Source organism: Lissotriton vulgaris, unplaced genomic scaffold, assembly GCF_964263255.1.
Source record: "Lissotriton vulgaris unplaced genomic scaffold, aLisVul1.2 SCAFFOLD_836, whole genome shotgun sequence".
Lineage (NCBI taxonomy): Eukaryota > Metazoa > Chordata > Amphibia > Caudata > Salamandridae > Lissotriton > Lissotriton vulgaris.
Genome location: NW_028241934.1, coordinates 536919 through 555945, shown reverse-complemented (window position 1 = coordinate 555945; position 19027 = coordinate 536919). Strand labels below are relative to the sequence as shown.

At 47.5% G+C, this 19027-nt stretch overlaps 1 protein-coding gene across 1 annotated transcript in view; it reads right to left on the bottom strand.

The window, feature by feature from the left end:
• LOC147669133 (condensin-2 complex subunit G2-like) overlaps nucleotides 1–19027 on the bottom strand; it is a 399698-nt gene that overhangs the window by 108012 nt on the left and 272659 nt on the right. Inside the window, exons 20-21 of the mRNA XM_086948201.1 lie at nucleotides 14974–15090; nucleotides 1946–2089 (exon numbers count right to left, since the gene is read on the bottom strand). Coding sequence (XP_086804327.1) covers nucleotides 1946–2089; nucleotides 14974–15090 — 261 coding nt within the window. The remainder of the gene's footprint in view (nucleotides 1–1945; nucleotides 2090–14973; nucleotides 15091–19027) is intronic.

The following is a 19027-nucleotide window of genomic DNA, read 5'->3' as shown; positions in this document are numbered from 1 at the left end:
ACCCCTACTGGTGTGGAGGGGCTATGTTGGAAAATCTTCCGGATCCAGTCTGGCACCTGGACATGTAACTTTTATGAGACTAACCAAAACCATTTGAAACAGTAAAGTACATTTGGAAACATAGATCCTACTGTGCAACGCTATAATCTCTGCTGTTCCAAGGAGTTATACCTACTACCCAAAATCTGTGAATCATAGATCAACAGAAATTTTTATTCCTATTGGTCCGCAGGTTAGATCAAACATCTTCTTGCAAAATTGAATATTTATGGTGTTGGGAGAAAGGGGCACATTTCTTTAATGAGTTGAAATGAATGTCATCCATCCGACTTAAAGACGCTTTACATGTGGACATGAGGGGATTTGTTGTAATGGTCAGGGGATAAATAACTATTTTATTTAAGGGATTCAGTAGGTTCTGGTATAGGGGTTAAAACACAGTTTGCCAAGACATTAGCAAAAGTATGTTTACAAATGAGCAGCAGGTGTTAAAAAACTATACTGGTGGGGAAGAGTGATTGGGGCATTGCAAGTGGTGATGATTAGAACTACGGCTTGTGCAATGCTATAATTGCATGATTTGTCCCTTTGCTATTTTCCTCATCATTCTTTCCTTTTTTCCTGACTTTTTCCCTAATTTCTTCACCCTCTTTCTTCCTTTGCTCATTCCTCCATTATTTTGGCCTCCATCCCATTTGTTATCAATTAAAGACATCCTTACATTAAGTTAAATAGGTTCAGATTATAACAAATTTTCATACATTTTGATTAGGGGTTCCAAGTCTCAAATTAATCAATCAGGATTTGTATAGCGGACTAATCATAGTAAGGGTATCCCATTCGCTGGGTCCGGCTGTTCGGTGTTTCAGTCAAAGAGCCAGGTCTTAAGCCTCCTTCTGAATTGCTGGAGTGAGGGTGCTGTTTGAGGTGGATGGGGAGGCTGCTCCACGATTTGGCAGCACTGTACGAGAAGGAGCAGCCTTCACTTTTGCAGCGGCGGGGGGGTGTGGGCGAGTGGGACGAAGGCCGAGCACTGGGGTCTGGAGGGAAGGTGGAAGCTGAGGCGGTGGTTGAGGTATACTGGTCTGGCGCACAGAGCATTGCCATAGTCCAGGAGGCTGGTAACAAGGGCTTAGGTGACAGTGCGTCTCATGGTAACCGGGAGCTACTTAGTGATCTTGCATAGCATGTGGAGTGTTAGGAAGCAGGTAGAGGAGATTGCGTTGATCTGGCTCTACATGGTGAGTTTGTTGCCCAGGATAATAATGAGGTTTTAGGCTTGGACCGTGGGGGTGGGCTCCTGGGTGGCAGGCCACCAGGAGTCGTAACATGGTGAGGTGGTGCTTTCGAAGATCATGGCTTTAGTTTTGTCAAAGTTTAGTCCATCAGCACCCCCTTTTGTAACGTTTAGTCTGAGGCAGTTATCTTGCATCCAGTTGGCAATGCTGGTAAAGCAGAATCAGCAGTTGGTCTTCGCGGTGGAGTGGTCTTTGGATAGCTAGAGGATGAGCTGGGCGTCATCGGTGTATGAGAGGATGTTGAGTCAGTGGTTCCCGACTATGTTGGCCAAGCAGGTCATGTAGGCATTGAAGAGGGTTGGGCAGGAGGATGAACCTTGAGGGAGGCCGCAGAGAATGTTCTTGGGTTTAGGTGAGAAGGGAGGGAAAATAGACCCAAGCTTTCATATATCAAAATAATCTAAAGAAAAATATAAAAATAGTCTTTCTCCTGCTCTCCCTTCTAAGCTAGATTTGTACTTTATAACGTTCCAATACATACAACACTCTAGTTTAACATAGGACATTATATTTTTACTGGAAAGTATGGCGCAGAGCAGCAAGATTTCGCCAACAAAAAAAAAAGGATTTCTAGTCTTCCTTCAGTTAATGTGGGGAATGTGACATTTTACAATTTCTTTCCACAAACAAGCTCAAGATAGACAAACCTTAAGGATCTGCTGTGGAACTGAGCACGTTTCTGAGACTTCTGCTTCTCCTTCAGGAGTCTGGAGAAACGATAAGATGTCTCTTTCTATCCACATTCCAGTCTCCTCCAGAGTAGATAAGTAGGTCCTTCCTTCTGAGCAGAACTGCACATACAAATATCAGAGATTAGTCACACATTAAATGGAAAGAACTATTGTGATACTGGTATACTATTGTGTTCTGTAAAGATAAACAAGTAGGAAGCCCCTTGCTTATACCTCCCCAGAGAAGAAATCAATGAGACAAATAGAAATATGTGAAAGATTTTTATAACTATTCTTGGAGGGCCATGTTTTCCACACTTTAAGCAAGGATGGAAAACTTTGTAATTCTAGGTCAGGACCGGAGGCTTCAGATTATGCTTTTTCTTCTTCACTGTTTATTACCATACAAAACCACAGCAGCACAGAAAAGCACCAAAACTCAATGCTATCATCCCGCAACACAGGGAGAGCATTAACTAGAAAAAATATGTATACGACACTGTTTGAACAAACTACATATCCCATCAGTCCATGAGAATAGCACCACATTAGTCCTTTCATAGTGTCCATGAGGTGAAGAAAGGGCGTCCATCTTGTGCCATCTTCCTCTTTCTTCGTTGCTTCGCAGCCAGTTAAGTGCCTTTTTTCTACTCTCTCTCACGGATGTAGTCTTTGACAGAGTTTGTGTTTGTTGCGCATATATTTGGGGTTGTTTGATGCCTTAATGGTATTTTGGGGGCTCTCTGTGCACTGATATAGTTTTCCTTGTTGGTATTTTGCTTTACAGAGCCCCGTTGATCGCGGAGACGCTTGTCGTCTCTTACGCGATTGCCCATTGTTACCGCTAGAGGGAGCCCTTCCGTCTCTAGCTCCTCGGCGCGGTTCCTCTCACATACGGGAACCGCACTGAGGAGAAAGTCTGTGTCGGAGCCTCCCGCCACCTCAACCTTTACGCCCCGAGCTGGGGTCTGTATTTAACCCCTATTACTTGACGCCCGTGAAGGGTCTGTATCGCGGGGACACCGCGTTGCCACCTGCGGGCTAAATTTAGCACTTTTACATACCGAATCAGGAGCGTTTGCCTGCTTGTCAGTTTCAGTGCACAGGGAGGCAGACACGACCCGTTCTTCTAGGGCGGGTCGGCGCGCTGGGAGGCTGGTGCTGCCCCATTGTTTCCCTGGTTCCACCAGGCCCCAAAAGCTGTTGTTGGCCTCAGGCCTGCCCACATCGTTATACAGGGGGTGTTCCTTTCAGAAGGGCCCTTAGCTGCATTAGTTGTTGCCCTTAGTTGTATTGGTTCATTTGCCTGCAGGAGTACCTAGACATGGCGGAGGGCTATTATGAGGAGGAAGATGAATCTCATCAGTATTTAGATGATGATGAGTTTTTCAATGCGGTGGACAGCTCTATCTATCGCTGTCTGACAGAGATAGTGGGCCCCATGGAGGACCGCCTGTCCGCCCGCATAGTTGAGGAATGCGCTAAGTGCGCGCAGGCCCAGTTAGGTGCCCCGGTGAGCACCCCTCCCATTCGGAGCGGTCGTACCCCCCCCCCCCTCTAAGAAGCCTTGTAGGGAGACAGGTCCTCTAGGGGCGCAGGGTGTGGACAGAAATGCCTTTGAGCGTCTACGCTACGCTTTTTTGGCTAAGGCAACCAGTACCACCCCGGCGGCACTACCGGCTTGGGACCTTCGGCGTCCATGGGGACAGCCCCTTCCTCCCTGGGGGTGGGGGGATATCCCTAGCAGACACGGATGAGGAGTCAGTGCGTTCTTTGCGTCCGTCCGGCACCGCCGCCGAGTTACCACAGGTTAGCTCGGGTATGCTAGACCCGGATGAAATAATTCATCCGCGTTCGGCTGCTTGGAGCGCCTGGGGACAAGGTGGCGAAGTTCTTGGCGGGTCGCCTCTGCAAGCACTTAGAGAAGAAAGCGAGAAGCTGTCTGCGGGGGGTGTGTCCATGCCCCACTCGAGGGGAAGGTCGCCTTAACGCCGGAGTTGGATGGGAAGATGACCACATTCATGGCTAAGTTTGTAAAAGATCCCCGCAAGGGTATTGACCGGTCCTGGACAAGTTGCTGGATGTGATAGGCCCCATCATGAAGATTCTGGACATGGCGGAGGAGGCGAAAGTAACAGGTGCCGCCATCTCCCCAAACGTTCTTTCGAATTGGGCGCAGAGGGTGGTCATCTTCCTAGGAAACGCCAAATGCACCCTCTCGACGGAACGTCAACGCTCATTGCTGATAAAGTTGGACCCTAAGCTAGGTGATTTGGTCTCTTCTGAGGCAGGAGCAGTGGCTCTAGGGGGTCTCTTCGGAGATCCTTTCATTAAAGAATTAGGCAAATTCGTCTCTACATTTACTTCCCTGGATAAGGCCCAATCCAGTATAAAAAGGGTGTTCCAACAACGTTTTTCCCGAAGGGCCGGTCGCGGTAGGGGCCACGCGACCGGCCGTGGCGGACAAAATGTTGCCAACAAAGGGCAAGGCTCCGGCAGGGGACAATACAATACCTCGGCCAATTACACAAACTTGTATCCTATCAGAGGCCAACGCTTCAGAGGGCGAGGCGGCTTCAAGAACAACGCCGGCGGCAGTAACTCCAACGGCGAGTGTGATTTCTGCAGACTAAGTTCGAATAGGCGGCCAGCTAGCGGCTTTTCCGGGGGCTTGGGCGGCAATTACGGCAGACGCATGGGTAATTCAAACCGTGCCCGGGTTCCACATAGAGTTTTACGACCAGCCCAACCAAGTGAGGCCCCCGTGCCCGATAGTGTTTTCCCAGGCCGACGCTCAGTTGATCGATGAAGATGCCTCATAGCTTCTCCGCAAAGGAGCCATTTGTCGATCAACTCGACACCCCTCCGGGTTCCTCAGCAATCTTTTCCTAGTAGAAAAAGCAGATGGGGGCAAACGCCCCGTGATCAATCTAAAGGAATTCAACGGGTGGTTGGTCTACCATCATTTCAAGATGGAAGGAATCCATAATCTTCGGGCTGTTTTGCACCCAAACGATTGGATGGCCCGCCTGGACCTCAAGGACGCGTATCTGGTGGTACCCATTCACCCTCCGCACCGTCGTTTTCTTCAGTTTCTCTGGAGGGATCAGGTTTTCGAATTTACATCCCTTCCATTCGGACTTTCCTCGGCCCCTTGGTGCTTCACCAAGCTGGTGCACCCGGCGGTGGAAGTCCTGCGGAGCCAGTGTGTCCGGATGATCGTTTATCTGGACGGCATCCTTTTGATGAGCCAGTGCCCCACGAAGCTGTGTGTACAGCTTCAGCAGACGGTCTCAATGTTGCAAGGCCTGGGCTTCATCATCAACAAAGACAAAACAGTTTTTTCCCCATCTCAGAGCATAGTCTTCCTGGGGTTTGTCGTATTTTATTTATTTTTTATTTTGAAAGTTTTATATAGCGCGAACAAGATCTTTGCAGATATCAGAGCGCTTTACAGACAAAGGAAGAGCGTGTGAGTAAATAACAAATGGGGTGGGGAAGGTACATGTGGGAACATAGTAAACCAAATACATCAATAATGAAACAAATACAAATAATTGATAGCGTAAACACTTAGACAGGTCAGTAACACGAGTCATACAAAAATGCTGAAAAGCACAATAGATCTGAATGGTCCAACGTCTGTAATATCATCCTCAGTAATAATTCAAGTGTATTTAGCCATGAGGATAGCTTTTACTTCTTTCTTAAAAAGTATGGTAGAGGAGATGAGCCTGATTTCAGTGGGGAGTGAGTTCCAGATCCTGGGTGCCATTCCTGAGAAGGAGCGTTTATACGTTTTTTCCTTGCGGAATCTTTGGGGCTTTAGCAAGAGATTGTTTGTACCTCTGGTGTTTCTAGAGCCTCCGGAAATCGTCAGCTTCTGGGCGAGATATCCGGGTGATCTCAGGTGGACCGCCTTGTGCGTGATGCAGGCGATTTTCAGATGTTTTCTGGCTTCAAAAGGCAGCCAGTTCAGGGCTCTCAGGTCAGGGGAAATGTGTGAGTGCTTTTTTGATCCGGTGATGAGTCTCGCTGCGGCGTTTAGAGAAGCTCTTATGGGTGCCGTGGTAGTTAGGGGGAGACCGCAGAGGGCGATGCTGCCGTAATCTATTCGGGGGATGACTAGAGCTTGTACCGCAGTTTGGAAATCTTTGGCTGGAAGGAAGGGTTTGAGTTTCCTTAGGGTATTGATCTGGTAGTTCGCCCCCTTAGTTGCTTTGTTGATGTGTTCCTGCATGTTGAGGTTGGTGTCAAGTGTTATGCCTAGAGATTTTGCTGAGTCTACGATAGTGGGGTGAACATTGAGTGCGGTTAGGTGTTTAAGCCAGGTTTGTGTGGTAGTGATCTTCGCAGGGGGTGAGATCAAGAGGAACTCTGTTTTAAGAGCATTGAGTTTGAGATGATTAGCGGCCAACCATGATTGGGTGCTTCTGATCGTTGAGTTCAAGAGCATAATGTCTTTGGGTGATTGTACTTTGAGATAAAGTTGGGTGTCATCGGCGTACATGTGGAATTGAATATTGGATGTCGTGGACTCCCTACGAGCCTCCCTGAGCCTTCCATCTATAAAGGTGGCCACAATTTGGCATGTCCTGAGGCAGACTATTTCCAAATCTCATACCTCCCTGCGTCAGATTGCCAGAGTTGTGGGACTGCTCTCTTCCTTCATTCAGGCAATATTTCCGGGGCCCCTCCATTATCGAGCTCTGCAGCGCCTAAAAGCGCATCACCTGCCGAGGGGTTTGACCTACGAACACTTGGTTCCCCTCTCGGAGGAGGTGAAAGGGGAGATGTCTTGGTGGCTTACCCACATGGAGGCCTGGAATGGCCCCTCTCTACCATTTGGGATCTCTAGGATTCGCCTATGCAAAATCTATTGGCTTTGTCAAATGTTTCTTTTACATGTTGCAAGGCAGTTGGGATTTTGTGGAGCATGGCTTAATATTGCGCCATATCTGGGTTTTTTTTGTTGTTTTTTTTGTACTTTAGGCCACGCTGCACAGAAGGTCAACTGCTGTGCAAAATGTCAAAAATAACAAAACGGTGATAAAGCCAATACATTTTGCATATGCAAAACCTAATGGCTTTGCCAATGCTCGTTATTGGGGGGCTGCCTGTCAGTCCCAGGACACCGAGCATCTAAGTATGGATGTCGGGACGGCTCTGAAAGACGTGTCTTTGTTTGTGTCATCGTCAACAGAAAATGAGAAAAAGCCACGTTATTCTTTTGCACTCTATTCTACAACTGCCTTATTCTCATGAGCCATTACCTTAACATGTATTGGATAAGAGGATACCGCTTGGTTCGGTAGATTTAAGACATGCGCAGAGTTTATAGGTGTCCAAAACATAGGAAACATCTCTGTAAAGTGGGTACGCCTTAAATTACGTCTCTACGGTAATACACGTGTCAAGAAAGTCTGCGCAGCTTTCATTCAGCCATCCCATCTATGGGATTTCACCCCACGATCTTTTCGCTGAAATGGGAAGAGAGCTGTGTCCGCTCGCTGAGCATTCCAGCCTCAGAAGCCAAAAAGCATCCATTGTGCATTAAATGCAATCACAATTACATCTATGGCAGTCATTTGTTAAAGTGCACACAAGGCAGAAGGCCACCGGTATATTGTGTTGGGTATTATCAAGTTAACAAAAGACGTTATTATTTCATTTGTCTATGTACATTTTCTAGTGCCAACATGCCCCCCTATATCACTCAAGAAAGCTATATGATCAATGACAAGTACATAGGGAAAAATTATAGTTATTTGAAACCGTTTGACATAGTTTAGGATTTTATTTGGTTCCTGTTATATAGACAGTTTGATTTTGGTTTAAAGTTCCATTAATGAGCGAAAGCATAGGTAAAAAGTATGCTCCAGGGGATGGCTCAGTGAGTTGATTGATCCCCTGACAAAAGGTGGTTATGGGGGTCGTACCCTGGTAAGGCACACTGAATCCTTACACCCTTCCGCGGTAGGTAATTCAAGTACTATAAATCTGGCAACAACATGTACTAGTTAAACCATCCCAGTATCAATGAACTTAAGTACAAAAACAAGTAAGGCCATTGCAGTGCAATACACGTCGATGGTGGACTGAAATGCACCACATCCCTTCCCGTAGACTGCACAGCACACCGACCAGCACACGTGTTCTCTCCGGCAGAAATAATAGTAAAATATAAACATGCAAAAAAAGAAAAGATGGAGGGGTTGCCCGCCAAAAAGTAAAGCAACACTCATTGCAAGGAGAAGATGTAGCGCAACAAGCAGAGCTGCCTCCTGTGGTTCGAGTCTTGGCGCAGGCTCAACATCCTGCGATTGTGGGCAAATCACTTCATCTCCCAAAGCCTAACAATCAAATGAATGTGGCCTAGCAAAATGTAACTGGTGCTCACGTAAAAAGCTTCAATACCTTCTGGCAGAGTTTGCCCCATTTAGAAAATGCAACTAAAACGAGTGGAGCAAAGGTAAGGGTGGTGAGGGCGCGGCAAAAAGTACAACATAAGCCTGGACAAAAAAAGTTTGGATGTCAAACAAGCGCAGGGGCCCAAAGTATTTCTTAGGAGCCTGCTACCGCTGCAGCCAAAAGTCAGGGCAGCCAAATATCAAGGCTGCCTAGTTTTAGTTTTACTTTTACTTTGGAGCAGCTATGCGGGTGAGGCTCTCAAGCCATATTTAACAAAATAGAGTTTACTTCAAACATGGTTTGTGTCTTGCTTCCCTCTTTTTACAGCTGTGAAACTGTAGCCAGGAGAAAAAAAAACTTCCTAATATCAATATCAGAGTCCATTCCTAAAACTCAAGAAAAAAAAGGTCTCTATATGATAAACAAAAAGACTTTGCCGGCGCTCGTGTGGTAAAATAAACATTGAAAGTTGGCTACGAGTGTGAACACATAGCGGCCATCTTCAATGTTTTTATTTTACTTAATCACAAACCTCTCTCTAAGATGGCAGCTGCCTAGGTGACAGTGTCACAGTGTGAGAGGCTAGGTCTCACCAATTGGAAGTAATACTATGGTCACTCCTCTTCGAACATAGTATTTCAACCACAGGTCATTCAGAGAATCATGGAGGCTTTTTGGCTAAAAACACGATTTTGCAGCGTTGGCAGATAAACGCTAGGTTGTGGATGCAAAAAACTCTTAAGTAGGTAAAGAAAGTTATATCACCTTTTGGGGTTAAAAAACCCAGCGCATACTGAATTCTTTAACTGCTATATGCTCAATCAACAATGTAATAGTGAAACCTAGATAACAGCATTACAGAAAAATCTTCAAACTGCAGTTTGTACGATCAACTGTACTCCAGGGAAACCCTGAGAGGCGGACTCCAATCCTACTTATACAGTTAATTAACAAGCAACACCCCATGACGGTGGGAGAGGTATGGAGCAAGAGGCCATGGGCACATGAGGGAGCAAGCGACAGCAGAAGTAGGGTGATTGGGTAGTAGGGCAAGCAAGAATGCGGCATGGGAGAGCGCAATTTTAAACACATGCAAGCGCTATGGACGGAGCTGCAGGGTGGGAGAGTGGGGTCAATAAATAGAACCTCAATCACGGCCAAGCAGCGGACAGGCACAGATTAACTTGAATTAATCTGTGCTTGGTCCCTGCTCCACAGCAAGCATCGGAAGTGAAGTTTCGGCTGCCCTGGCCAATTATGAAGCTGATAAAGAAAAGTGATGAGAAAACAACAATTGGCAAGCAATGTGTGGGCTCCAAGCCCTTTTCTGTACACAACAGTGTGTCGCAAACGAGAAGCATGCGCTAGTGCATGCACTAGCAGGCTTGACTCAAAAAATTGACTGTATTTTAATGGATTGTTAGCCACAATAACGAAAAAGATCCACCAGAGGGTTCCCAATATATAGAATTTACAAGGCATAGTAAATCAAGGTATTTTCATTCAACCGCAAACAAGTACTAACAAATTCAACAAATTTGACACTTATTAACTTTTCCAGCACAAAGTTTAGACTAGCTGTATTGGGGTCACTTAGAGTTTCAAAGGATGCTGTGAATGCGATGCGGTCGACGGGGGTCTTGCTGGGACTACTCTTCATTTCATGAAGGGGCTCCAGCTCACAGGGTTGAGGTCCCTAAAAGTCCTCTTGGTGCTGGCAGAAGCCCTGTCGCGGTCCCAGACCAATCTTTCCTGGGTCCATAACTCATCCTCTGAGGGCCCTAGCTGCACTATGACGACACTCCCGGGCTCAGCATTTTGTGCGTTGACCCTGGAACTGCACACAGGCGGTTGGCAGCGGGTTTAAGATTCTGTGCCACCAACTTGCCCCAGCAGGCTTCTCAGCTGTTGTGTGTCTCGGTTGTGAAAAGAAGGCCAGCCAACTGACCAGCTCTCTGACCCTTGGAGCCTCTGCTTCGGCTGGGCTTTGGAGAAAACTCCTCAAACAGGACATAGCAGGCACGGTCCCTCTCCTTTGCTAGCCACCAGGTACTGCAGGTGCAGTCCATGTCGGTGCAGCCATTCTTTGCTGGCTCCACGGTGTAGCAGGGCAGTCCTTCTTTGGTCCTCCTTTCAGTCCTCTAGCGTTCTGAGTTCAGGGTGCCAGCGACGCCTTACTTATGCTCAAAAAATGCTCTCAGGGCAGGATTTAGTTGACAGTCAACCGACTACCAGGTTCCCTCCTGCCTCATAACCACTTCTGCCTACTTCCAATATGGCAGGACATAGCTTCTGGAGTGTGGTGCTTCCTGGCCCAACCCAGAGGTGTGGCTACCAAGGAGGCTACCTTATTTATTATCCTAGTAATAAACATGGCCCTGTCCCTAAACCTTAATCGAAAACTATCACTAAGCCTAACCTTAACAATGACCTATGTCTTAAGGCTCACACCAACCTAACCATCTCCGTAAAGCAACCCTACACTGAGACCTCTATCATAATAGTCAGATTAATGAGCTTCTCATTTACACCTGCTTTCTGGCAGCAATATTATTTTTAAACTTTTACATTGGGTTGCAATTCATTTCAAATGTTTTGTTTTCTGTTACTCTGCCTGTGTCATGCTCCCAATATCTACATGGGACTGTAACACATTCATAACTTCCAATGGGTGATGTAAACACCTTTGTTGTGTTGCAGGAATAAGCCTTTAACACTGTACTGAAAAACCTGATTTACTGAATATTTTTCTATGCATGTAGTAAACAGTTTTGTGTTAAAGCCGCAGTCTGTCATCAGTAGGCTGCAGTTCTCCTCTTGCCAGATTCGGGTTGGGAATGCTCTAGGGCAGTGGTTCATAATCTGTGGCAAGGGACCTCTTTGGGTTCATGAGGTCTCTTCAGGGGTACTGTAAGAAAGTGGGATCGGCTTTCATGGTTATCCCCACTTTTTGCTGATGTCAGTATGCTTTTTTGACTAGTCTGACTGGAATACTGCTAATCAGGACCCCAATCACTGTGCTTCCTCCCTAAATTTTACTTGGTAAGTACTTTTGTACCTCCACAATTGGCTACTGGTGTACCCCTGTAAGTCCCTAGTATATGGTACTGAAGTACCCAGGGCACGGGTATACCAGGGGCCTCCCATAGGCTGCAGCATGTATTATGCCACCCATGAGATACCACTCAAACTGTAACTACAGGCCTGCCATTGCAGCCCGTGTAAGCTGCTGCTAGCACAACTTATGACAGATATAAGTTTTCTTATATCTGAGGTTACTACACTTAAAACCTATAAGTCACTCCCTAAGGCAAGGCCTTTCAATCCTGAAGGCAGGGTGCTGGGTTATACGTGTGTGTGGGTGCCCATGCATGAGCAGAACACCCCTACAAATACCGGAGTTGATTCTCCAGGCATTGTAAGTGCGGGCCTCCATTTTATTACATATAGTGGCCATCTGTCATTAGGCAATGGCTAACTATATATTAGCTGTGCTAAACCTGGGCATGTTTTGTATCAAACATGTTGGAATCATACCCCAACACTGTTACCGTTACTCCTCTGGGAAGCCGCCAGTACTCCTGGTAACACCTTTCCAGGGTCTGCCAGCAAGCTAGTGCTGCTGCTGACCCCGGACACGATTCTGCGCTCCTGCTGCTGAGCTAAGCTCGAGCAAGGGAAGGGACAATACGTTTCCTATCACTGTGGTGTGACCACCTCCCTGGCAGGACTTAGTGTATTGGGGTGGGGTGGGGTGCTTGCCAGAGCCACCAGACTACTTTGAAGGGCAACTTTGGTGCCCTCCTTGCATACTCCGGTTGGAGCCAGTTCAGTGAGCCCTTGGCTCCCGCCCTGGTGTTAAATTGGATAAAGGAAATGGGAGTATCCTTCCCTCTGTCCAGCTCCTCCTCTGGGAGGGATCCCCGAGTCGTCCTAACCCCTTTCTTAGGGTATAAAAGGGGTTACCTGTGGGCGGGTCCTCAGATTCATTGTGGGAAAAGACTTGAGCCTGAAACCACATCACTCTTTGACCATCTAGACACTTGACCTTCGCCTGGAACAAAGACTGCATCACAAAAGACTCCTGTTGCTCCTGGTCTCGAACCAAGGACTCTCGAAGTAATCTCCCTTGGGGTGAAGGAGTCCCTCCCCTGCATCTGCAGGCACAGTATCAAAGCTGACAGGTGGACTGCTCCTGACATCCCACAGACTTCAAAAGGCTCTGCAACGCAGGTGGTGATTCTGCAACTCCCTCGAGACCTGACCTCTCAGCAATTTTGAGGCCAGTATCCTCGTCTGAACCACTGGGACCGTACCCCTGTGCACCGCATCGACTTGCTGTTCCCAAGGTTTGTTGGCAGAGATCTTTGGGCTACAAGAAGCTCCAGCCTACAGCATTTCTTCCTGCCAAGATCTTCGTCCTCACCGCATCATGTGCACCGCGGGCCTTCATCTTCAGTGAGCTGCTCCAGTTCCTCTTGCTACTCCTGTGCCATTAGCCTGTGGGTTCTCTCGAGGGTCTTCTCCTGCTTTAGTGGTCTTCCTTGCTTGCTTAGGGCCTGCTCTGACTCTTCTGCTCTTGGGCAAGTCCCTTGGACCTTGCTGGGCCCAGCGTTGCTTTTTTATCATTTTCCACACCTGTTGCTGCTGCCAAGGCTAGTTAGTGCTCCCACCAGACACCACCAGCCCCTGGTTCTTAACGTCCGACGTGGGACAGCTCGTGCACGGCTCATGGTCTTCCTCAGCGTCACCTGGTCCTTACAGCTGCATCAACAAGATCACTGCCATCACTACTGCATCCTTAGACATCAGTGGGCATGGGCATTCCGTGCCTACTAGTCAACTGTGAGTAGCATAGACTCTGTCCCCTATGCTCGCAGGTTCTTCTCTTCAAGAATCCACCCTTGGATTCCACTGGACTCTTGCAGAGGCTTCGCCAGAGGCAGCTTCACTGAAGTCCTCCATTGTGGTCTACAGCGATTTCCGTCGTCACTGCACACCTAGTAACCCAGCTTCCCTGATGTATGTATCCTGGTTTCTGGGGTATCTACGGGTGAGATGACTCTCCAACCTTCTGTCTTCCACTGGGTTTCTTAGGGGGACACTGGGAAGGGTCCTTCTTCAAAACTGCAACACAACTTTCCCATTGACTTCTTTTGAGTGTGTGCCTGTGTTTCTAGTCTGTACACAGCCTCTGCGGGGTTCTTGGTTCCTTGTGTCCCCAGCACTTCGGAGTCTCCTGGTCCAAGTATCGACTGTGGTTGCAGTTCGCATTCCAATTTCTTAGTATAGGGTCTGGTCTCTCTCTGGAGACCACTGTGTATTGTGCTTACTTACCTCTTACAACATAAGTATTGTTGTGTATTTGTGTTTATATCTCCGGGTAGGAGATATACCATTGTGTTGGTAAGCATTGTGTAATAAATAAGAATTTTTTATATATACACTGCATGGTTCTTTTTTGTTTAACCTACACTGCAAGATTAGTACTGGTAAAAAAAAGCTGCTTAACACTCCTTTACGATAAGCTTGAAGGATGCTCTCCACAGCTGCTGCTTAGAGCGCTTTCTGAGGTTGTCCAAAACCACTAAAATCACCGTAAGGTTTGTCTGGATTAGTGCAAGGTGCTTAACTTAAATGAGATTACACTATATACTAAGGCAGCCTCCTATAAGGACTGCAACAGTTTTACAAAATCAAATGTTAAAATAAATACATTAAAATTAATTAACGCATATATAAAAAGATAAGCAAAACAGACATTGGAAAACCTTCACAAATTTAATTGCGAGTTAAATTAAATACTCCATTATTTGGGCATTTGTTTGATGTGAACATGTTTTTTCATTTTTGTGTATTATTTTGAGCTTCAAATCATAGACATTGCTTGGGCTGAGTCTCCACTGCTTCCAATAAAGACTCAGTGGGGGTCCCTGGGTTCCAAGAATGATACAGTAGGGGCCCATAGTAGTCAAAAGGATAAGAACTGCTGCCCTAGGGAATTGCTTATTTGCACTATGCGAGTTCTGGCCAGGAGCGGTTTCCCAATTTACTGTGTTTGCTATTTCTTTCCCCTTGGATTGAAGGACTATCTGGCATGCAGAACAGTAGATTGAAGGACTACCTGGCATGCAGAACAGAAATGTGACAATGTAAATGCCAGACTTCTTGAATATAAACTGTAATGGCGGTATGTTTTTCCATGTGGGACAGGTCTGAATGAATGGTTGACTCATGCTGAATTTAAAACAAGTGGAGAAATTGCACTATTCTTAAATACAAATGGAATGTCAATGGAGAATAAAATGACAAACTCATTTATAAATTGAGTACAAATCTCCATCAAACCAGCCTTCTGTTAATAGTGATTCGTAGGGACCTTCAGCACCTCCCATTGCTGCTGCCGCCACCACCGCCTCCTTCACAATCACTTCTCCACCTTTAACTGTTGGCGTTCCTCCCCGAACCAATGCTGGCCTGTACCTAGCTAGCTCGCTCTCACTAAAAACAGTTGCCACAATGTAATTTTAATGCAACACTGGTGTAAACAGTAGGGTTTATGATTGAGGAGACTTTTAAATTGAGTATGTTACCTTATGTTGAAGATGAATGCTTAGTCTGCAGTACAGGCTAAACCCTCTCAGAGCAGTTGCTTGATTGACGCGATGCAATGCCACGTCTGATGATCTCAAGAATGCGCCCAACTCCTCCTAGAATGGAAAATGGCGCAGGAATGTTAAGCTCCAAATGTATTTCATGTAACAGCAGTTCATTTATAATTACGGTATCCTTCAATACTGCATTTTTAATACCACAAGTTATGAAAATGAATTGAACTGTAAAAAACAGTGTAGCCTCAGATGACAGAAACACTGCCAAAATATTTTGAACGAAAAAGGTACTGGGATTCCCTCCTTCTGGCGGATACTTTAATCAGATTCCTCGCTTTGTGATTCTTCCCAGGTCCCAAAATGGACTCAAACTCTTGCAATAGCTCCTGCATGTCGACAGGTGCTGCTCTCCACTTCTATTGTGACTCCAAGCAGTCTCTGTACAAAGTGACAATAAGTCATAGAAAGAAGCCACCTACGTATCCTGTTGTCAATTTAATAATATAATTTTGCGCCAAAGAATGAGGAGTATATATAACAGTATTGATCTTTCACGGCAGTGACTAAAAACCAACTTGGCATCTTATTAATAGCTGAAAGTCAACTCCAAATATCAGTGAGCAGACGAGTCAAATAGACTCTCCGCAGAAATAATGAGATCGGCTGTACACAGTAACCAAATGGCATTGATCACTTTATTATACAGCCCTATTTACAAATCATGGAGGGCACCTGTGACAAATTTGTTTTAACTCACTTTAGGTTTGGCACTTTCCATCGCCCAATAGCTTTGGATCTAGAAGACTAACTTGAGCCCAGTCATGGATGATCTTCTTGAGCATACTGGGCAGAAGTGGTATAGGCAGGAAGGCGTACAGGAGGCCGAAGCTCCACTCAAAAAGTGCAGCTGAGCAAGTGCCGCCTTGGAAACTCCAACACGCAATACTGCTGATATTGCCTTCTCTTGGGAGGCGAACAGATCTAACCAAGGTTTTCCCCAACGCTGACAGAGCCTACGCCAACTCCGGATGAAGACGCTATTCGTGATCGACCAGGCACCGATGGCGGAGTTTGCCCGCCCTGCCATTCAGAGAGCCCACCAGGTGTTGAACCACCAGGGTCATGCCCTGATGTTGTCACCATGTACGGAGGCGGAGAGCCTCCTGACAAACGGTCCATCACCCCAAACCGCCCTGTTTACTGTAGTACCACATGGTGGTGGTGTTGTCCATGAATCCTTGCATCACATTCCGGAGAGGGATGGAATGCTTTCAGTGCCAATCTGATAGCCCAGAGCTCCAAAAGGATGATATGGAGACCTGACTCCGCTGGAGACCAGATGCCTCTCCCAGATGGCCGCCCCATCCCAGAATTGACCTATCTGTCACCACCGTTCGATCAAGTTGGGAAAGGTAGAGGGATCAGCCTTAGACCCAACCTTGGTTCATTAACCACCACTGTAGTTGAAGTGTAGTTCCCTCCGAGATCTGGACGTAGTCGGAAAGATTTCCCTGATGCTGCACCCAATGGAACTTCACGTCCCACTGCAGAGCCCACATATGCCACCTGGCATGATCCACCAGCAGGATGCAGGAGGTCAGGAGGCATGGCAGCTTCAGAGTAATTGTCACCAAAATCCGGGCTAGAGGCAGAATCATCGGTGAAGTTAAAGTGCTCATGGCCCACTGTGAACCTTATCGTCACGTCTGTGGGCAGGCAGGACAGGGACATGGAAAGAAGCATCCTGAAAACCAACGCTACCATCCAGTCTTCTAGGTCGAGGGCAGAAAGAACCTGGACCAAAGTGAGCATCTATAACTTCTCCTTCCGGATGAAGAAGTTGAGGGCCCGGAGGCCTAGAATAGGACGCAGGCCTTTGCACTTTTTGTGCACCAAGACCTACTACTGGCACAGGGACCCTATCTATGGCTCCCTTGACAAAGAGAGCTGAAACTTCCTTGAGGAGAAGTGCCAAATGATCCTCCAACATGTGGTCGTAAGAAGGTGGCATGGAGGGATGGTGTAGGAAAGTGCCCTTTTTTGCATGGGTACCCCACACTTTTTGCCTGACATCTGATGCAACCTGATTTGATGTGCCCTGGGTCCTTGCCAATCAGGTTTCCAGTGCTCGTGTTCTTTCCCAAGACTGTACCTTTGTACCCACAATTGGCACATCGTTGGCCACAAGTAAGCCCATTGAAAAAGGTACCCTGGGATCCAGGGAAGGCCTCTAAGGGCTGCAGCCCCTATTGTACCACTCTCAGGGGCCCTGTATCTTAACACCCACACACTGCCATTGCAGGCTGAGTGTTTTGATGCAGAGAGTAGTGAAGAGTCAACATGGCACAGATCCTTGTGTGCCATGCCTGCAACCCATTGCGTGAGGCCTAGGTAAGTCATCCCTCTAGCCATAAGGGTACAGTGGCATGAGCCTGTAACCCTTCAGTGTCTTAGCCCATTCTTAGACATTGTAAGTGTAGTAAAACCATAAAGAGTACATGGTCTGGGACTTGGTAATTACGAACTCCACAGCTCAATTATGGTTTTACTAAAAACTGGGAAGTTTGGTAGAAACCTTCTCAAACCATTATACCCACACGGATACCAGTGTTCTATTTAATGTAAAATTAACTCAGACGACATCTTAGAGATGCCCCCTTAAAATCAACCAGCTTTGGTGTGGTTCCTAACTGGCTGCCCACCATTTGCCACCACCTGACAGGAGTCCAGAAACAAAGTCCGTTCTTGGCAGAGGTGTCATGCCTCCTCCCCTGGATGGGCTAAGGCCACACAAATGGAAGCTTCAACAGCCTGCCGCCTTTGTAAGCTGTCCCTGTCTTTTGCTGCCCCTACCGACCAGCTCCCAACGGTTCCGGCCCACACTTTTGGCTGGAGAATCGGCAGGAAAACCAGGCTAGGAAGAGAGGTGTGCCCACCTATGCCAACCCCACCCCTTAGGTGAGGGAGGGGAAGCACACATCTTGTCCCCTCCATCTTGAAGATGAGGGGACTTAGACAATTAGGGAGAGGGTCATGCCCACTCCCACTGGAGGGTAGCATAATAGGGGTTATTACCCAACTCAAGGAAGGGACCCATTGGTCCCTACCTACAAACCCCTTTAATGCCCCTAAATTTTGTATTTAAGGGCAACCCTGAATCTTACCTCCTCAGATGCGAGGAAGATAGAAGGAGGACAGAAGAGCCATGCTGACCCAGGAAGACGAAGAGGACACCAGCTGCTTTGGCCCCAGCCCTACCAGCCCGTCCTGTCTACGACCTGCCTACAGCAAAACCCCCAGTGAGTCCAGCGGCCAGTAACCAGAACCCGGAGGATCTGCCCTGCAACCATCCTACAGACAGTGTCTCCTGTGAGCACCGGATTTGCTCAAGCAAAGGCTCTCTGCAGAATCCAGATTTGGGCGACTCCGCGATTCTGCACCACTCTGTACCTGACAACCACAGCCAGAGTTCGAGTGGGCCAACACCACAAGGAGGTCTTCCCAGCAATCCTGACCTGGGATCTAGTGATCTACGACCTCCCTCAAGATTCGAGAAAACACCTGCAGCCTCAACCCAAAGGCCCCCCTCCCCCCTGACTGCGACTGGTGCTGGTGAAAAAACAAACACTGGAAGACACCCCAGCACCAGACGCACCAGGGCCTTTTGTGGCCCAACCGCCTGTGTCCAGGCATTCCCCAAGAACCCAACTTACCTCGCCAGCCCATAGTCACCTTCAGGAAGTCTTCCTGCCCGAGCCTGCAGCAACTTCACAGAACTGAAGGTCTCCATAGAAAAGCACAGGGTCCCAGACATACTTTTTTCTCCCTGCATCTCGCCACCCCAGTGTCGCGGGTGGTGCAGCTCCTGCGCTGGTTGTTGCCCCCTGCAGTGATTACCTTAACCCTAGCAGCTTTGCTGCCACACCAGAGTTGCCTGCTTGGCAGCAGTCCCTACTCAAGGGCCTCTTAGCCCCACTGGGCCCTTGCACTCTGCAGTCGGCAGTCCCAGTGCTGCAATTAGAGTGCCCATCTAGAC